At 46.7% G+C, this 18,895-nt stretch overlaps 1 protein-coding gene across 2 annotated transcripts in view; it reads right to left on the minus strand.

The window, feature by feature from the left end:
• Nucleotides 1-18,895, minus strand: part of pparab (peroxisome proliferator-activated receptor alpha b) — a 111,443-nt gene that overhangs the window by 44,436 nt on the left and 48,112 nt on the right. For both annotated transcript variants that reach the window (XM_072484561.1, XM_072484562.1), the window contains exon 3: nucleotides 1,775-1,935. In XM_072484561.1, the coding sequence (XP_072340662.1) occupies nucleotides 1,775-1,935 (161 nt within the window). The remainder of the gene's footprint in view (nucleotides 1-1,774; nucleotides 1,936-18,895) is intronic.

Raw genomic sequence — 18,895 nt, forward strand, 5'->3', positions numbered from 1 at the left:
GGTCAGTGGATAGCAAAACTGGGGGATGGCTTGATGAGCAGTGCCAGAGATGCCAAAGTGCTTTGACGCTCCTGCTGATGTAAAACGCTATACTCCTGAGAAGGCTTTATGCCCGCTAGGAGCAGCCCTAAATAAATGAAGTAAATAACTTATTAAGTACAGGTCAAATAGACCAAACTTACACCCAGACAGGTCTCGGTACAGGGCAAATAGACCAAACTTACACCCCGACAGGTCTCGGTAATATTCAAAACCAGACAGAACAATGGCAAAAGAAATTCAAACAGGTTTAATGCACCATCTTATTAATTCAGAGTTAATTTACATGGAAATACACAAAATAAAAAGTTAATCTGAAGCGCTATTTCAAAATAAAGGTACAATCCGGACTGATGGCATGTACTACTGCACACAGACTAATTAATATCTGGCATAGTCTTCAAGGTAGGCAGTGGAAGCAAGCATTTGGGAATCAGTTAAAGGTTGTTAATTGGTTTTGATGGAACAATGAGGGAAAATGGCCTCTCCCTTCAGTTCAATAGAACATTTAGTTCTTAAAAAAGATGGTATATAAATGAGCTTGAGTACAATGCTCATGCTTTAAGGATAAAAAGGAAATTAATTGTTCCAGATTTTTGTATACTTTGTGTAAAATTAGATACTCCCAATCGAGCCCAAGAAAAGACTGAAAAGGCTTAATTTAAAATTCCAAGCCAGCATCACTTATGAAAAACCATTTGAAATTCTGCAGATCAGAACTTCAGTGTCTTAAAATTGTCCAGTATTTTGTATTCCGAAACATTTAAACCTCAATATAAAAGGCATTCAGGTCTTTCATCAGGAAACAGTTAAAATTGTCACATCTATATCCATGTAGCATGTGGAGATGTACTGCTAATATATCTGCAAATCAAGTTTTATAGGCTCTAGTGATGAGTAAAGTAATGTTCTCCCACTGCAGTCCTACCAGAATAATTTTCTGAATCAACCATTCACGCAAAGAAACCCAGCTAGTTGGAAGGCAATAGTTGTACTGTGACTTCTGGTCCCATACTTCCCTTGAGGAATTGAAGTATAATGGTTGTCCAAAGCAATTAGTGAATGCTCCAATGCATCACACTCAGCATCTGGGAAAATGTATGGTTGAGGTGGGTTGCGTGCCAGGAGGGAGGAGACTCCACTTTAAAAAAAAAAAAATCTTTGTCACACGGAGGCTTACACCAACACTGCAATGAAGTTACTGTGAAAAGCCTCATTCCAGCCCTTATTCAGGTACACAGAGGGAGAATTCAGAATGTCCAAATTACTTAACGGGACTGGTGGGAGGAAACCGGAGCACCCAGAGGAAACCTACGCAGACACAGGGAGAACGTGCAGACTCCACACCGTCAATGACCTAGGCTGGGAATCGAATCTGGGAGCCTGGAGCTGTGAAGCAACAGTGCTACCCACTGTGCTACCGTGTTGCCCATGAAGTCTAGAATTGCCAATATCCAAAAAAATGACATGAGCATGAAGGACATGAAGCTGGCATCCTAAGAACTTCAAAACTGCACTTAGCCAAATGTCTAATGTCCTAAGCATCTGAAATCAAGTATCAAAATATTGAGCTAAAAGAGAGTTGACCTCTTGATGCTGTAGATTTGGTGAAGCAGTCAGAATTGAATAAAGTCTATCTCCTTTAATCATCAATAGAGGAGCTACTGATAATGTTGACAAAGAAAATCAACAAAATACACACTTCAATAAAAAGACTTCATTATATTGCACATACCTTACAACCCTCACAGGCATGTACACCGTAATGAAAGCCAGAGGCCTTGTCCCCACACACTCGACATTCTATGCTGAGGCTAGAGGTGGAAGCTTCATCTTGGGCTAATGGTGTAACTGGAAAGATTGCTGATGATGGACTAGAGGCCGGTGTAAGAGTATCTGAAGGTAGATGGGGAAGAAGGGAAAAATATACTGAAAATGAGATTAATCAGGTAGTCCAAGTACAATTGAAATACATGTTAGATATTTTTACATCTTAGCCATTTGTGTGGCTTTTAATAGCCCTTGAATCAGGGACACAAATCAAGAAGCAAAAAACTGATTTTTCATATCGTGTCTTTTGTAATCTCAGGACACCCCAACTTCAGTACTTTTGAAATATAGACAAAGTTGCAATGTAGGAAATGTCATCTTTGCACAGCATGGTCCCACAAATAGTAATGAAAACAATTACTGAATAATAGATTTTTAAGTGATATTGGTTGATCAATAAGTATTGACCAGGACACAAGTGAGAACACCCTGACACTTTCTCCAATAGTGCTATGGAATAATCCACTCAAGGGGGCAGACTTGATTTTAACATCTTTTTCAAAGAATGCTAATTCCAACAGTGCAGCATTCCCTCAGTGCTGGACTGAGGTATTTACTTAAGTGTTAAGAACCAAGGTGATTTTCCAAACAGCGGAAGGGAGACTTGGAATTCCAATTCCTAATTATATTTAGTATAATGTTGGGAAAGTTGTGAAGACCAGTGAGGAAGGTCTTCTTGTGATAATTAAGTAAAATAAATGGTGATAATTAAATAAAATAAATGTCTGCTGAACAGTAAAGCACAAAAGAAAGACAACCAAAAACGTACACTCAACTACAATAACGGCTACATACAATATTGTTAAATTGACCCAGTTCCCAGCCCCCCTATTATCCAAAATTCAGAGCTCTGCCTCTCCAAGCAACATCCCATAGATTTTAAAATTAAGCAAATCTAGCAATAGTTACCACATTCAACACCATCTCTTTTGGGATTGCTTCTGCTTTTAGAATAGAAACTGTCAGTTCAAATAGGATGTCTCAGACACTGGCTTGTTTGGAGTGAACACAGCAGCCTGCTGCATGTGGCTGTGATCTTGGACCAGTTCTGCTCAGCTCACTGTCCAAATCGGAGGAATCTTGCCACTGATGTACTATCTTTTCTTTTGATCTTTTCTTACCTGAACTACTTGTCCCTCTTAATGACATTTTTAAACATATATTCTGTAAGGGCGAGTTTAGGGTGCAATTCACCCTAGTCTTCTCTTTTGTACTTTTACCATCTGTGCATGATCTCCTGAAATTCTATTCCCTATTGTTTGTTATCCACTTCACTTGGGTAAATATTTGTTTAGTGTGGCTAGGCTAATCCACATATCAAAGACCTCAGTCAAACTGTCTTCCTAACTAATTCCCATTTATTAGTTCCTTGATTTTCACTTTATCACAACTTCCTGGCCCCTCCCATTTTTAAGCATCATAATTGAAAAGACAATTTCATTTCTTACCATTTCCACCTCATCTACAATTACAAAAATCAGATTTCATGCATTGACATAAAATATACACCATGTTTCCTTACAAATAAAGGTCCACGTCAGTCCTTTCACACCCTTGCTAAATGTCCAACTTCTGTACACTTCACATCCTTGGTACTGCATCGGCAATACACATGGTTGAAGTAATAGATTCCATCAAAATAATCTGGTGTCCCAATCCAGAGGTCTTTCCAGAAATTGTAGGGGGTTATGGTCTGCTTATGGTCTTTGATGTATTATTAGCAACATAAACTTCAAAGTGCTGCAATTCCAAAACCAAACTCAATGTTTCCTTTTTGATAATAGAATATTTTGTTGATTATTTAATTTCCTTGAAAATATTCGACAAACTTTTCTATACCGGTGTCATCCTCCTACAGCAACAGTCCCAATGCCAATATCACTTGCGTCCACATTCAGTTTAAATTGTTTATCATAATTTGGTATGGTTAAAACTGGTGCTGCTGTTAATCCGGGTTTTTTAAATTTTTGAACAGTTTGGCATTCCACTGTCCAGTTAAATTTCTTATTCTTCTTGAAGAGTTCTGTTAATGGCACAAACTTGCAGTAAAATCCACTCAGCCCCAGAAATCTCAGAACTTCCCTTTTGTTGTCGGTTCTGGAAATTCCCAAATGGCATGTATTTTTGCATCTCATGGAGCCATCTGACCATGTCCCACAGTATATATTTTTTTACAATCTTTATTGTCACAAGTAGGCTTACATTAACACGGCAATGAAGTTACTGCGAAAATCCCCTAGTCGTCACACACCAGCGCCTGTTCGAGTAAACGGAGAGAGAATTCAGAATATCCAAATTACTTAACAGCAATTCTTTCAGGACTATATGGCCTAAATATGGGATTTGGGCTTTAGCAAACTCACTTTCTGCCAAGTTCATGACCAAGTTAGCTTTTCGTAAGCGATCATAAAGCTCTTCCAGATGTTGTAGGAGCTCCTCCAAACTCTGACTAAACACCACCAAATCGTCAATGCAAATCATCAGCACAGTGTCTGAGTCCACGAATAATCTTATTAGTTAGTCTCTAGGATGTTGAGAGTTAGTTTTTCATCTCAAACTTTAAGGTGATAGCCTTTGCCTTTACTTTTCTGATAAAGGTACTTGCCAATATCCTTTTAGCAAGTCTATTTTTAATAATGGATTTTGACTGTCCCAACTTTTTAATACAACCCCACTTGATGACTTTTCTGTAGTTGGCACAGAGAGCGATGGCATGGTAGCACAATGGTTAGCACTGTTGCTTCACTGCGCCATGGTCTCAGGTTCGATTCCCGCTTGGGTCACTGTCTGTGCGGAGTCTGCACGTTTCCTCCGGGTGCTCTGGTTTCCTCCCACAAGTCCTGAAAGATGTGCTCGTTAGGTAAATTAGACATTCTGAAGTCTCCCTCAGTGTACCCAAACAGGCGACGTAGTGTGGCGATGAGGGGCTTTTCACAGTAACTTCATTGCAGTGTTACTGTAGCCTACTTGTGACAATAATAAAGATTCTTATTGCACAAAAAAAAAAAAAAGGTCTTGTTTTGGGCACACATTGCAGGGCGTTTCTCAGCACCTGCAGCGGGGAGAACAATCCCACTATCTAACAGACTTCGGCTAGTTTTTATGGTCTCAGTCGGGAACGCCCCCGCCGAGGCCGCACGTACCTCATTTTGAGCTCGTTAGTGCAGGAAGATGACTCGCAGATCAGGCCGCCATTTTTTAATACCGCCCCAATCCTTCGACCCCTCCCCCCCTTGCTCCTCCACCACGGCCTCCGAACACCCCCTCCATTCTCCTAATACACCTTGTGGTTTTCCTATTGCTTGACATGCTCAACAAATAACTACATCTGTGTGTAACCCAAGCCAGTAAAACTGTTTTTGTATCTTCTCCCGAGTTTTCCTTATTCCTAAATGTTCCCTTGATGGAATCGCATGGGCTATTCACAGAATTTCTTTCCTAGGTGGTAGTACAATTTGGTGCCCATTTTTCATCCGCATTAACATGAGAAGGTTTCCACTTTGGGCTTCTAATTCAGAATATGCTGTTTGATAGACCCGTTTTATCTTTGTATCTCCTTTCTGCAACTCTATTAATTTCTTTGAACTAAACACTTCAACTCCCTTACCGACTTCCCTTTCATCCAGAACCCCTTATCGACTTCCCTTTCATCCTGAATCATTTCACCAAAGATTCTGTCAGCTAATTGTATCTCACTTCCCTTATCCTGTGCTACACTCCTCCTGTTTCATCTTTTGTGCCCATGATCTCATTATCCAGAAACAACCCAGGATTCTCGATCTGTAATCCTGTCACGACTTTCTACAGGCTGTTCAACTATAGTAGGCATTACTGTGACCCAGCGATATCATGCTCGAAGATAAGTTAATCTTGCAATAGGCAATTTTTCTACTGTTCCTACAATCCATTCTCCCATCCTCAAACTACTTCTCAAGTTTACTTTAGCCAGAATAATTCTTTCAGCTTCCCCATTTATACCACTTACTAGAACCTCTTCCTTCAAAATCCCCTCTGGACAGCAAATATCCTTATAGCACAACATTAGTGATTGACTTGCTCCAGTAAAATTTTAACATCTTTACCCACTCCATTTTATAAATATGAAAGGACTTTTCCTTCACAAAGTCCTTTAACACATTGGCTGCCTGTTGTTCACTCTGATCCTGAAGAAGCTATGCACACACTTTCACATCTCCTTACAAATTCTATTGTTTGTTTTTTCTGTGATCGAATCCTACTGTTTTTTCTTGTTCCACAGTCTCGGACTTATTATTTCCCAAGTCCCACAATTCCAACTGGTTTTCCCACTTAACTCCAGAACATTGACTTGATATGGCCTAGTTTATTACAATGCAAGCATCTAATCTTCCTCATATTCCTTGTACTCTCCCTTTCTTTTCACTGAGCTGGAATCTCTGAAATTTTCAACTATTCCTTCTTTTACCTGACCTACTTTTTTCTCACCTTCCCATTTCTCTCAGATCTAAAACGATGTTGTAAAAAAAACTTGGATCTATGAACTACTTCACAATCATCAGCGAATTGAGCTGCCTGCCTGTTCCTCCAAATGAGTCCTTATTACTGAAGGCAATGTATCTTTAAATTCTTCCAGAAGAATTACTGACCTCATGGGTTATTTCTATCTTTAATGCTCTTATCTACCTATCAACATTTAACGGTTAACCCTGTCAAATTCAATACATGTTTGTCCAAACTATTTCAAAACTTTGGTCTACATGTCTCTGATATCAACTCATCAGCTTTCTTAATTGTAATATACTCCAAAAATATCTCTTCTCACAGAAATGTATACAATGTCCAAATCCCTTGTGGCCTTTTCATTTGTTTAGCTAATATATTTAAACAAATTGAAAAATGTATCTACGTCCAAGAGCCTGTATGAATGTAAACATCTCCCCACTAGGTTCTTGTTTGGAACAAGTACTTCTCCACCATCCGCTGGTGTCATTTTTACCTGCCAGCTTTTTACGCTGTACGTCTCCAACTCCCTTTCCGGTCTTCTTTCTCTCTCTCCTCCCTCTCTTTGAAATGGTCTCTCTCTTTTTCCTTTTTCTCCATTTCAATTTTTTCATTTCGATTTTCTTTGAAACATTCTCTCCTTTCTTTTCCTCTGCTTCCAATTCAAGTCTCTGCATTTGCAACTGTATCTTAGGCAATTTAATTGCTTCACCCTTTGGAGAACTCGGTCTCTCACGTATACCTTGCAACTTCAAATGCTTAGCTATACTTCCAATTATGTCATCTTTCTTTACCTTTGCAGGTAATCACAATTGCAACATATCTGCCAATATAATCATTTTAGCTTTAGTTACACTTTTCAAACTCTGCAAGGTTACATCCTTTACTCCCAAACAGGTATTAGCAATTGCCAAAACTTTACTTTAAATGTCACACTACCACACTGATGCACGATCAATGACCACTAAAGCGAGGTTGTAGTCCCATGGCTTTAATAAGCTAGATGTTTCCCCCAGTAGCTCAGGTACAGAATGAAGGCTGCTGGGGCGGCACGGGCTCTTATACCCCGCCTTGCAGGGCGGAGCTACCATACAGCTTGACCAAGAGGAAACATACAATATCTCTCAATGGTGTTCCAGCATTACCAGGTACCGCAATACCTCTACACAGACTACCACATTCACCCAGTTAAAAAAAGTGTCTGGCGGGGGTGGTGGCCTGATATTACAACATGGCAACGTGGTAGAAATTATAGTTATGGAAGTACCGTAATACCTCCGTACAGCACTTTGTAACTATTACAATTCTATTTACAATTTATGATTCATAATTAACTATACACTTTAAAATGAAGCAATCAGTCGATCGGGTGCCCTGGTCGTCCTCTATGATCGTCGAAGCATCGGTGGTGACTCCGGTGGAGGCTCGGGCGTCTGTGATTCCGGGAGCATGGCTTCGATCTCTGTGGCAGCTTCAACACCCCTAGAAGGCGCTGGTGGAGAAAACGGTTGACCTGGGAAGGGAGCATCTGCGGGTGCATCGGTGGGTGGGGGTGCCTAGACGGGGCTGGAGGAAGGACTGATCCTCCTGTAAGGTGCACAGGTGGGAGGGAGGGTGGGACTGGTGGCTGGGGTGTGCGTGGGGCTCCGGCGGGCACCAGGTCTCGTAGGGAGACCGTATCGTGTCGGCCGTCGGGGTACGCCACGTAGGCGTACTGGGGATTAGCGTGCAGGAGATGGACCCTCTCGACCAACGGGTCCTACTTGTGTGCCCGCACACGTTTTCGGAGCAGGATGGGTCCGGGAGCTGCCAGCCAGGTCGGGAGCGAGGTCCCAGAGGAGGACTTCCTGGGGAAGACAAGGAGATGTTCGTGAGGTGTTTGGTTGGTTGTGGTACAAAGCAGTGACCGGATGGAGTGGAGGGCATCCGGGAGGACTTCCTGCCAGCGGGAGACTGGGAGATTTCTGGACCGTAGGGTCAGTAGGACGGTCTTCCAGACCGTTCCGTTCTCCCTCTCTACCTGTCCGTTACCCCGGGGGTTATAACTGGTCGTCCTGCTCGAGGCGATGCCCTTGCTCAGCAGGAATTGACGCAGTTCGTCGCTCATAAAGGAGGACCCCCTATTACTATGTAATAGTAATAGGGAACCCGAACAGTGCAAAGATGCTATGGAGGGCCTTGATGATGGTGGTTGCGGTCATGTCGGGGCAGGGGATGGCGAATGGGAACCGGGAGTATTTGTCAATCACGTTCAGGAAGTACGTGTTGCGGTCGGTAGAGAGGAGGGGGCTTTTGAAGTCCATGCTGAGGTGTTCAAAAGGACGGGAAGCCTTTATCAGGTGCGCTTTCTCTGGCCAGTAGAAGTGCGGTTTGCACTCCGCACAGATTTGGCAGTCTCTGGTGGCTGTCCTGATCTCCTCGATGTAGTAGGGCAGGTTGCGGGTCTTGATAAAGCGAGTGACCCCCTGGTGGCAGAGGTCCTCGTGGAGGGCTCGGAGGCGGTCCACTTGTGCGTTGGCACATGTGCCGCGGGACAGGGCATCAGGAGGCTCGTTTAGCTTCCCAGGACGATACAAAATCTTGTAGTTGTAGGTGGAGAGTTCGATCCTCCACCACAAGATCTTAGCGTTTTTTATCTTGCCCCGCTGTGCATCATCGAACATGAAAGTAACCGACCGTTGGTCAGTGAGGAGAGTGAATCTCCTGCCGGCCAGGTAATGCCTCCAATGTCGCACAGCTTCTACTATGTCCTGGGCCTCCTTTTCGACTGAGGAGTGGCGAATTTCGGAAGCATGGAGGGTACGTGAGAAGAAGGCCACTGGTCTGCTCGCTTGGTTGAGGGTGGCCGCCAGAGCTTTGTCAGACGCGTCGTTCTCGACCTGGATGGGGAGGGATTCGTCGATGGCGTGCATTGTGGCCTTTGTAATGTCTGCTTTGATGCGGCTGAAGACCTGGCGGGCCTCTATCGGCAGGGGAAAAGCTGTGGATTGGATCAGGGGACGGGCCTTGTCCGCATAGTTGGGGACCCACTGGGCATAGTAAGATAAAAACCCTAGGCTGCGCTTCAGGGCCTTGGAGCAGTGAGGGAGAGAGAACACCATAAGGGGGCGCATGCGTTCAGGGTTGGTGCCCATAACTCCATTTCGCACTACGTAGCCGAGGATGGCTAGGCGGTCGGTGCTAAACACGCATTTATCCTTGTTATATGTAAGGTTAAGGATCTTTGCGGTCTGGAGGAATTTTCGGAGGCTGGTGTCGTGGTCCTGCTGGTCGTGGCCGCAGATGGTGACATTATCGAGATACGGGAATGTTGCCTGTAAACCGTACCGGTCAACCATTTGGTCCATCTCGCAATGGAAGACCGAGACCCTGTTGGTGACACCGAAGGGAACCATTAAGACGTGATAGAGCCGTCCATCTGCCTCGAAGGCAGTGTATATGCGGTCACTAGTGCGGATGGGGAACTGGTGGTAGGCGGACTAGCTGCGTAAACCTGTTGATGGTCTGACTGTACTGGATGACCATCCTATGCTTCTCCCCGGTCTTTACCAGCACTACTTGAGCTCTCCAGGGACTGTTGCTAGCTTCAATGACTCCTTCCCTCAGTAGCCTTTGGACCTCTGAGCTAATAAAAATCCGGTCCTGGGCACTGTACCGTCTGCTCCCGGGGCGACGGGTTTGCAATCCGGGGTGAGGTTCGCAAACAGGGAAGGCGGATCAACCTGGAGGGTCGCAAGGCCGCAGACAGTGAAAGGGGGGGGGGGGGGGGGGGGGGGGATAGGGCCGCCGAATTTGAAAGTTAGACTTTGAAGATTACATTGGAAGTCTAAACCTAGGAGTGTGGCCGCGCAGAGGTGGGGAAGGACGTAGAGCCGGTAATTTTTAAACTCCATTCCCTGGACTGTGAGGTTTGCTACACAAAAGCCCTTTATCTCTACTGAGTGGGAACCGGAGGCCAGGGAGATTTTTTGATTAACGGGGTGGACGAGGAGAGACCAGCGCCTTACCGTGTCGGGGGTGTATGAAACTCTCCCTGCTCCCAGAGTCGATTACGCAGGATGTCTCGTACCCGTTGATTAGTATTGTTGTAGCAGTTGAGAGTGTCCGAGGCCGGGACTGATCCAGGGTCACAGAGGCTAATCTCAGCAGTTGAGTGTTCTCTTCGGGCGGTGTGCGGTCAGCCGAGCTGGGGTCCTGGGAGTCCATCCAAGATGGCAGTTCTCATTGGTCGCACATGGCTGGGGGTGCACAAAATGGCGGCGCCCAGGCGTTTGTGTGTGGGGGGGGGGGTAAGAACCCGAGAATCCCAAAACAGACACTGCAAAGGAGGAAAATCAAAGGGGGCTTGGCATTACCAAACCTACAATACTACCACTGGGCAGCAACGGCAGAAAGAGTGAGGGGTTGGGTACAAGAACCTGACACAGATTAGGTACAAATGGAGGAGGAATCCTGTAAAGGAATAACCCTCCGGGCCTTGGCTACAGCAGCACTCCCATCCCCCTCAACAAGATACACAACGAGCCCAGTGGTAGCGGCCACGCTGAGAACATGGACCCAGCTCAGACAACACTTCGGGATAACTAAAATGTCCCCCATGGCCCCCATCTGCGGCAATCACAGATTCCCCCCAGCTATGCTAGATACAACCTTCAAAAGATGGAGGCGGGACGGGGGCACATTGACAGGCGGGGACTTCTACGTAGGGCACAGACTGGCGACACTAGACAAACTGACGAAGAAGAGGAGGCTAGCAAAAGGACAGGAAATGAGTCACCTCCAAATAAAACACTTCCTCCGCAAAGAGACAGTGGGGTACCCTGGAGCCCCAGAAAACACACTAGAGGACCTGATAGCCCCCCCCTTCCCGTTGCTTGTGCCTATGTGGGAAAATATACAGACAGCTACTGGACAGAGCCCGGACTCCACTGGACGAGATCAGACAAAAATGGGAGGACGAACTGGGGACAGAGGTAGGTTGGGGACTCTGGAGCGAAGCACTGAGCAGGGTGAACTCGACCTCCTCCTGCGCAAGGCTAACCCTAATGCAGCTCAAAGTGGTGCACAGAGCACACCCGAGCAGAACCCGAATGAGCAGGTTCTTCCCGGAGGTGAAGGACAAATGTGAGCTGTGCCAGAGGGGCCCGGCCAACCACACCCACATGTTTTGGGCTTGTCCCAAGCTTGCTGGGTTCTGGACAGCCTTCTCCGAGGCAATGTCCAAGGTTGTAGGGGTGAGGGTGAAGCCATGCCCAATCGTGGCAATCTTCGGGGTATCGAAGCAGCCAGAGTTACACATGGGGAAGGGGGCCAACGCCCTTGCTTTCGCTTCCCTAATCGCACGCCGGAGAATCCTGCTCGGCTGGCAATCGGCAGCACCACCCACAGCTGCAGACTGGCTCGCTGACCTCTCGGAATTTCTCCACCTGGAGAAGATGAAGTACGCCACCAGAGGGTCAGAGGAAGGCTTCCTGGATACTTGGAGGCAGTTTGTCGGTCTGTTCCAAAACCTGTTTGAGGCCAACAACGAGGAGTAACCTAATAAGAATTTATTTTATTTTTTTTATTATTATAACACCAAGATAGATGAGTTACCAAAAGACTGCGCAACCCCCGGGGGGTGGGGGGACCTCTGTATAATAAAGGAAATTAGCGCGGGTGAGAAAAATGTGATGTGTATATATACAACTGTTTATAAATATGAGAAATGCCAATAAAAAGATTTTATTATAAATAAAATGCCAATAAAAAGATTAAAATCGCCCATCCATCGAACGTGGCGTCTGCAGGACAAGATGGCGGCTCCCGGGGCCGCACGTGGCCCTGGAGTAGGAAGATGGCGGCGCCCGCTGACCGCACGGGAACCGTGGAGAGGTTTGTGGTGGCGGTCCGCATTCGCCGCTGGAGACCGCACGGGCCTGGCATACCACCACGAAGTGGCCCTTTTTACCGCATTCCTTGCAGGTGAATGCGCGGGCCAGGCAGCGCTGCCGGGGATGCTTGGCCTGCCCGCAAAAGTAGCAGCGGGGCCCCCCGGGATTGCCAGGCCGCCTTGCAGCACAAGCTTGTGAGGGGATGGGGGGTGTCTCGGGGTCGGCTGTGGAGGGGTTCCACGCTGCCCAGGGGCTGCTGCGCGGTCGGGAACGTAAGCGCGGGCGTTTCTGGAGGCCACATCCAGGGGCCTAGGATGTCTTGCGAGTGCAGGACTTGCATTTTCTGTTCTCCCGTGGGTGTGTTTTTGGCCGTTCAGAGATATCCTTTAAAACATGCCAGCCAGTGCTTGAAGATTGCCGCTGAGTTCGCCGCGTGGGGGCTGAGTTGCAGACACTTCGGCTTGATTCGGAGCTCCATCCTTTTAAATCTAGCTTATTAAATTGATGCACGATCAATGACCACTAAAGCGAGGTTGTAGTCCAACTGAAGGCTTTAAATAAGCTAGATGGTTCCCCCAGCAGCTCAGGTACAGAATGAAGGCTGCTGGGGCGGCACGGGCTCTTATACCCCGCCTTGCAGGGCGGAGCTACCGTACAGCTTGACCAATAGGAAATATCTACCAATGGTGTTCCAGCATTACTAGGTACCTTAATACCTCTACACAGACTACCCCACACACATGGTACAAAACCTCATAGAATCATAGAATCCCTACAGTGCAGGAGGAGGCCATTCTGCCCATTGAGTCTACACCAACCCTCTGACAGACCCTACCTAGGCCCAAAGCCCAAATTATTTCCGTAACTCCACCTAGGGCCAATTTAGCATAGCCAATCCACCGAACATACACACGCTCATTATTTTAAAAATCACTAATTCCAACACAGTCAAGAAATTATGCCTTTAATATCTTGTCAAGAGCCCAAAATTTTGTTAGGAACCCAGCTGATGTTAAAGTCTAGGAATTCCAAATCCCAGAAGGAAAACATGCTGGTTCCTAATGTTTTTTGCAATTTGGTTTAATGTGAGGAAAGATGTTAAAACCAGTGAGGAAGGTTCCAGTTTTCTAATTAAACAAAATAAATGTTTATTAAACGGTAAAACACACAAGAAATATAACTAAAAAACATACACTTAACTATAATAACAACTACACATTATATTGTTAAATTGATCCAGTTCCAATCCTCTCTATTTTCCTAAACTCAGAGCCATACCTCCCCAAACAACATCCCACAGGTTTTTAAATTATTAGCAAAATCCAGCAATAGTTGCCACATTAAGCACCTTTTGGGATTGCTTCGGATCTGAAACAGAAACAATTGGAAGTTCAAACAGGACTTCCCAGACACTGGTTTGTTTGGAGTGAACACAGCTACCTCGGTGTAGCTATGACCTTGGACCAACTCTGCTCAGCTCCATATGTAGGATGAACCTTGCCCACTGACGTACTGATTTTTCTTTTGATCTGTTCTTATCTGAATTACGTCTTTGGAGGTCTCTCAATGAAATATATTACAGGAGTGCACCCTTTTAGATTACAAGTGCGAAATTCACCCTTGTCCTCTCCTTTGAACTTTTACCATCTGCACTTTAACTCCAAGTTCTATGCCCTGCTGTTATTCACTTCGGAGGCAAATATCGGATTAGTGTTGCTATGCTAATCACATATCAAAGACCTCAGTCCAACTTCTTAACCAATTCCCATTTATTAATTCCTTAATTTTCATTTTATCACAACTTCTTGACAAGAGTTCCAGCATCAAATTTAGAAAATATTCACAGGAAACTAGAGACTGAATTTGAAGACATGTAGTGTATAATTCTTCATGATAAAGCATATTTTCTGTCCTGAGAAATTTCCATTATCGAATCTAACCAAAGAAAAATCAGAATAGATTCATTATTCTTGAAATCAAAAGGACTTGTACATAAACCGATTCACCTGGTATCAGTTATCAAATAATAGTCATAAAGTGTGAATTCCACATAAAAATACAGCATTTCAATGATACTGATCAAATCGGTAACTCCTTTGCGGTGCAAACATTCAATCTCTTTGGAAGGCATCTTTTTTTTTGATAAACAATTTTAATGAGGTATTTTTGGCATTACAAACAACAGTATAAAAACAATGCACAAAGAGCAATAAACAGTGCAATCACCGACTCCCATCCCGCCAAGACCCGCCAAATTGACCCCCTATTCTATACTACCCTAAACCCCCTCCCCCTGCTGACGATTAATTCTCCGCGAAGAAGTCGATGAATGGTTGCCACCTCCGGGCGAACCCTAACAGTGACTCTCTCAAGGCAAACTTAATCTTCTCTTGGCCTAGAAAGCTGGCCATGTCAGTTAGCCAGGTCTCCGACTCCAAGCTAGCAGTATCCGCCTCAGGGCTACCAGGGAAGCAAAGGCCAAAACGTCAGCCTCTCTCCTCCTGGACTCCCGGGTCCTTCGCAACCCCAAAAATCACCACCTCTGGACTCATTGCCACCCTGGTTTTCAATACTCTGGACATGACAACCGCAAACCCCTGCCAATATCCCCTAAGTTTTGGACACGCCCAGAACATGTGAACATGGTTTGCTGGTCCTTCTGCACATTTTGCACACCTGTCCTCTACACCAAAGAATCTACTCATCCGGGCCACCGTCACGTGGGCCCGGTGGACCACCTTGAATTCGACCAAGCTGAACCTGGCGCATGTTGCGGTCGTGTTGACTCTGCTCAATGCGTCCGCCCATAAGCCATCCTCCATCTCACCACCAAGCTTCGCCCCCCACTTACGTCTCAGCTCCTCGGTCTGCGTGTCCTCCGCCCCCTTGAGTTCTTTGTAGACGTTCCCCTCCCCCACCCATCCTCTAGACACTACCCTATCCTGGATCCCCCTTAGTGGCAAGAGTGGGAAGAATGAAACCTGCCTACGCAGAAAGTCCCGCACCTGTAAATATCTAAATTCCTTCCCCCTTGCCAATCCAAACTTCTCCTCCAGCGCCCTCAAGCTAGGGAAGATCCCCTCTAAAAACAAGTCCCCCATCTTCTCGATTCCCGCCCTTCACCATACTCGGAACCCCCCCATCCAAGCTCCCCGGGGCAAACCGGTGATTGTCACATATCAGGGACCAGACCGATGCTCCCACTGCTCCAGCGTACCTCCTCCACTGACCAAAGATTCTCAGGGCCGCCACCACTATGGGGCTGGTGGAGTACTGCGCCGGCGGGAACGGCAGAGGTGCCGTTACCATCGCCCCCAGATTGGTGCCCCTACACGAAGTTGCCTCCATCCACTCCCAAACCGCCCCGCCCCCATCATCCACTTCCTTATCATGGCTATGTTAGCCGCCCAGTAATAATTGTTAAAATTCGGCAGCGCAAGCCCCCCCTCTCCCGGTTCCGCTCAAGCATCACCTTCTTCACTCGCGGGGACTTACCCGCCCACACAAAGCCCAGGATGATTTTATTGACCCTCTTAAAAAAGGACTGCGGAATGAAAATTGTGAGGCACTGAAATACGAACAGAAATCTCGGTAAGACCGTCATTTTGACCGTCTGCACTCTCCCAGCTAACGACAGCGGGAGCGCATCCCATCTCCGAAACTCGCCCCTCATCTGATCGACCAACCGGGACAAGTTCAACTTGTGTAACCGACCCCAGTCGCGCGCCACTTATATCCCTAAGTACCTGAAACTATCCCCTACTAATCTGAACGGCAGCTCCCTCAGCCGACCCTCCTGGCCCCTCACCTGAACTACAAACATCTCCCTCTTTGCCAGATTCAGTTTATACCCCGAAAACCGGCCGAATTCCCCTAAAATCGCCATAATTTCGCCCATCCCTGCCCCTGGATCCAATACATACAAGAGCAGGTCGTCCGCATACAGCGAGACTCTATGCTCCACACCCCCCCCCCCCCCGAACCAGCCCCTTGAAGCTCTGAGCAATTGCCAGCGGCTTTATAGCTAACGCGAACAGCAGTGGGGAGAGGGGGCACCCATGTCTTGTCCCCCCGGTACAGTCCTATTCGTCCTTACACTAGCCTCCGGGGCCTGGTACAACAGCATGACCCAGTTGATAAAGCCCTTTCCGAACACAAATCGTCCCAGCACCTCCCATAAATAGTCCCACTCCACCCAGTCAAGTGCCTTTTCCGCATCCATTGCCACAACTACCTCAACCTCCCTACCCTCCGGGGGCATCATGATCACATTGAGCAGCCTTCTTATATTGGCCACCAAGTGCCTGCCCTTGACAAACCCGGTTTGATCCTCCATAATAACATCCGGCACACAATCTTCAATCCTGGAGGCCAAAAGTTTGGCCAGCAACTTGGCATCAACATTAAGCAGGGAGATCAGCCTACATGACCCACATAGCACTGGGTTCTTGTCCCGCTTCAATATCAACGAGATAGTGGCCTGTGACATCGTCGGAGGCAGCACCCCTCTGTCCCTTGCCTCATTGAAAACCTTGACCAGCAACGGCCCTAAAATCCCCGAGAACGTTTTATAGAACTCCACCGGGTACCCGTCCGGCCCCGGGGCTTTACCCAACTGCATTGCCTTCAAGCCCTCAACTATTTCTTCGGCCCTAATCGGGGTCTCCAGCCCAACTACCAGCTCCATACCCACTCTTGGCAAGGTCAGTCCGTCCAAAAAGCGTCTCATTCTCTCTGGGCCTGTGGGTGGTTCCGAGCAATAGAGCCTACTGTAAAAATCCCTGAACATAAGAACTAGGAGCAGGAGTAGGCCATCTGGCCCCTCGAGCCTACTCCACCATTCAATGAGATCATGGCTGATCTTTTGTGGACTCAGCTCCACTTTCCAGCCTGAACACCATAACCCCTTTATTCTTCAAAAAACTATCTATCTTTATCTTAAAAACATTTAATGAAGGAGACTCTACTGCTTCACTGGACAAGGAATTCCATAGATTCACAACCCTTTGGGTGAAGAAGTTCCTCCTAAACTCAGTCCTAAATCGACTTCCCCTTATTTTGAGGCTATGCCCCCTAGTTCAGCTTTCACCCGCCAGTGGAAACAACCTGCCCACATCTATCCTATCTATTCCCTTCATAATTTTATATGTTTCTATAAGATCCCCCCCTCATCCTTCTAAATTCCAACGAGTACAGTCCCAGTCTGCTCAACCTCTCCTCTTAATCCAACCCCTTCAGCTCTGGGATTAACCTAGTGAATCTCCTCTGCACACCCTCCAGTGCCAGTACGTCCTTTCTCAAGTAAGGAGACCAAAACTGAACACAATACTCCAGGTGTGGCCTCACTAACACCTGCTACATTTGCAGCATAAACTCCCTAGTCTTAAACTCCATCCCTCTAGCAATGAAGGACAAAATTCCATTTGCCTTCTTAATCACCTGTTGCACCTGTAAACCAACTTTTTGCGACTCATGCACTAGCACACCCAGGTCTCTCTGCACAGCAGCATGTTTTAATATTTTATCATTTAAATAATAATCCCTTTTGCTGTTATTCCTACCAAAATGGATAACTTCACATTTGTTGCCTTATTTAGCCCTGCCGACTCCCCTACAAAGTTCCCATCCCCATTAACCACCCTCTCTATTTCCCTGGCCGCCTCCCTCTTCCTAAGCTGCTGTGCAAGCATTCTGCTGGCCTTCTCCCCATGTTCATAAAACGCACCCCTCGCCTTTCTAAGCTGCTCCACTGCCTTACCTGTGGACAACACCCCAAACTCCTCCTGCAGGCTCCGACGTTCTCTTAAAAGTTCCACCCCCGGGGTCACCGCATACCTCCCGTCTATCTGCAAGATCTCCTTTACCAGTCGGTCTGTCTCTGCCCTATCCATCCTGTCCCTATGAGCCCGGATCAAAATCAGCTCCCCTATCACCACTGCCTTCAGCGTCTCCCAGACCACTGCTGCTGAGACTTCCCCAGTGTCATTAACCTGCAGGTAATTCTGCATGCAATTCCTCAGCCTCTCGCACACCGCCTTGTCCGCCAACAACCCCACCTCTAACCTCCATTGCGGGCGCTGGAAGCTCTCCTCACTAACCTGCAGTTCCACCTATGATCCGAAATAGTGATGGACGAATACCATGTGTACACCACCCCCGCCAGTAAATTCCTGCCAGTAAATAGCCGGGAATAAACCTTGTGAACATGCAAATAAAAATAAAACTCCTTCCTCGTCGGTTGCCTAAACCTCCATGGGTCAACCTCCATGGGTCAACCTCCATGGGTCAACCTCCATGGGTCAACCCCCCCCCCCCCCCCCCCCCCCCCCCCACAAACTGCTCCATGAACCCTATCAGTTCCTTTGCCATTGTTGGCACCCTATCCGTTTTTGATCACGACCGGTCCAGGCCAGGATCGATGACTGTATTAAAATCCTCTCCCATAACCAACTTGTGCGAGTCCAGGTCAGGTATCTTCCCCAACAACCTCTTTATAAATTCCACGTCATACCAATTTGGCACGTACACATTAACCAAAACTATTTTCCTCCCCGCCAGCTTACCGCTATCCATGACATAATGGCCCCCCCATCCGAGACTATACTGCCCACCTGTAATTGCACCCGCTTGTTGATCAAAATCGCAACCCCTCTAGTCTTGGTGTCCAGCCCTGA

This window comes from Scyliorhinus torazame, chromosome 19 (assembly GCF_047496885.1).
Source record: "Scyliorhinus torazame isolate Kashiwa2021f chromosome 19, sScyTor2.1, whole genome shotgun sequence".
NCBI classification, from domain to species: Eukaryota; Metazoa; Chordata; class Chondrichthyes; order Carcharhiniformes; family Scyliorhinidae; genus Scyliorhinus; species Scyliorhinus torazame.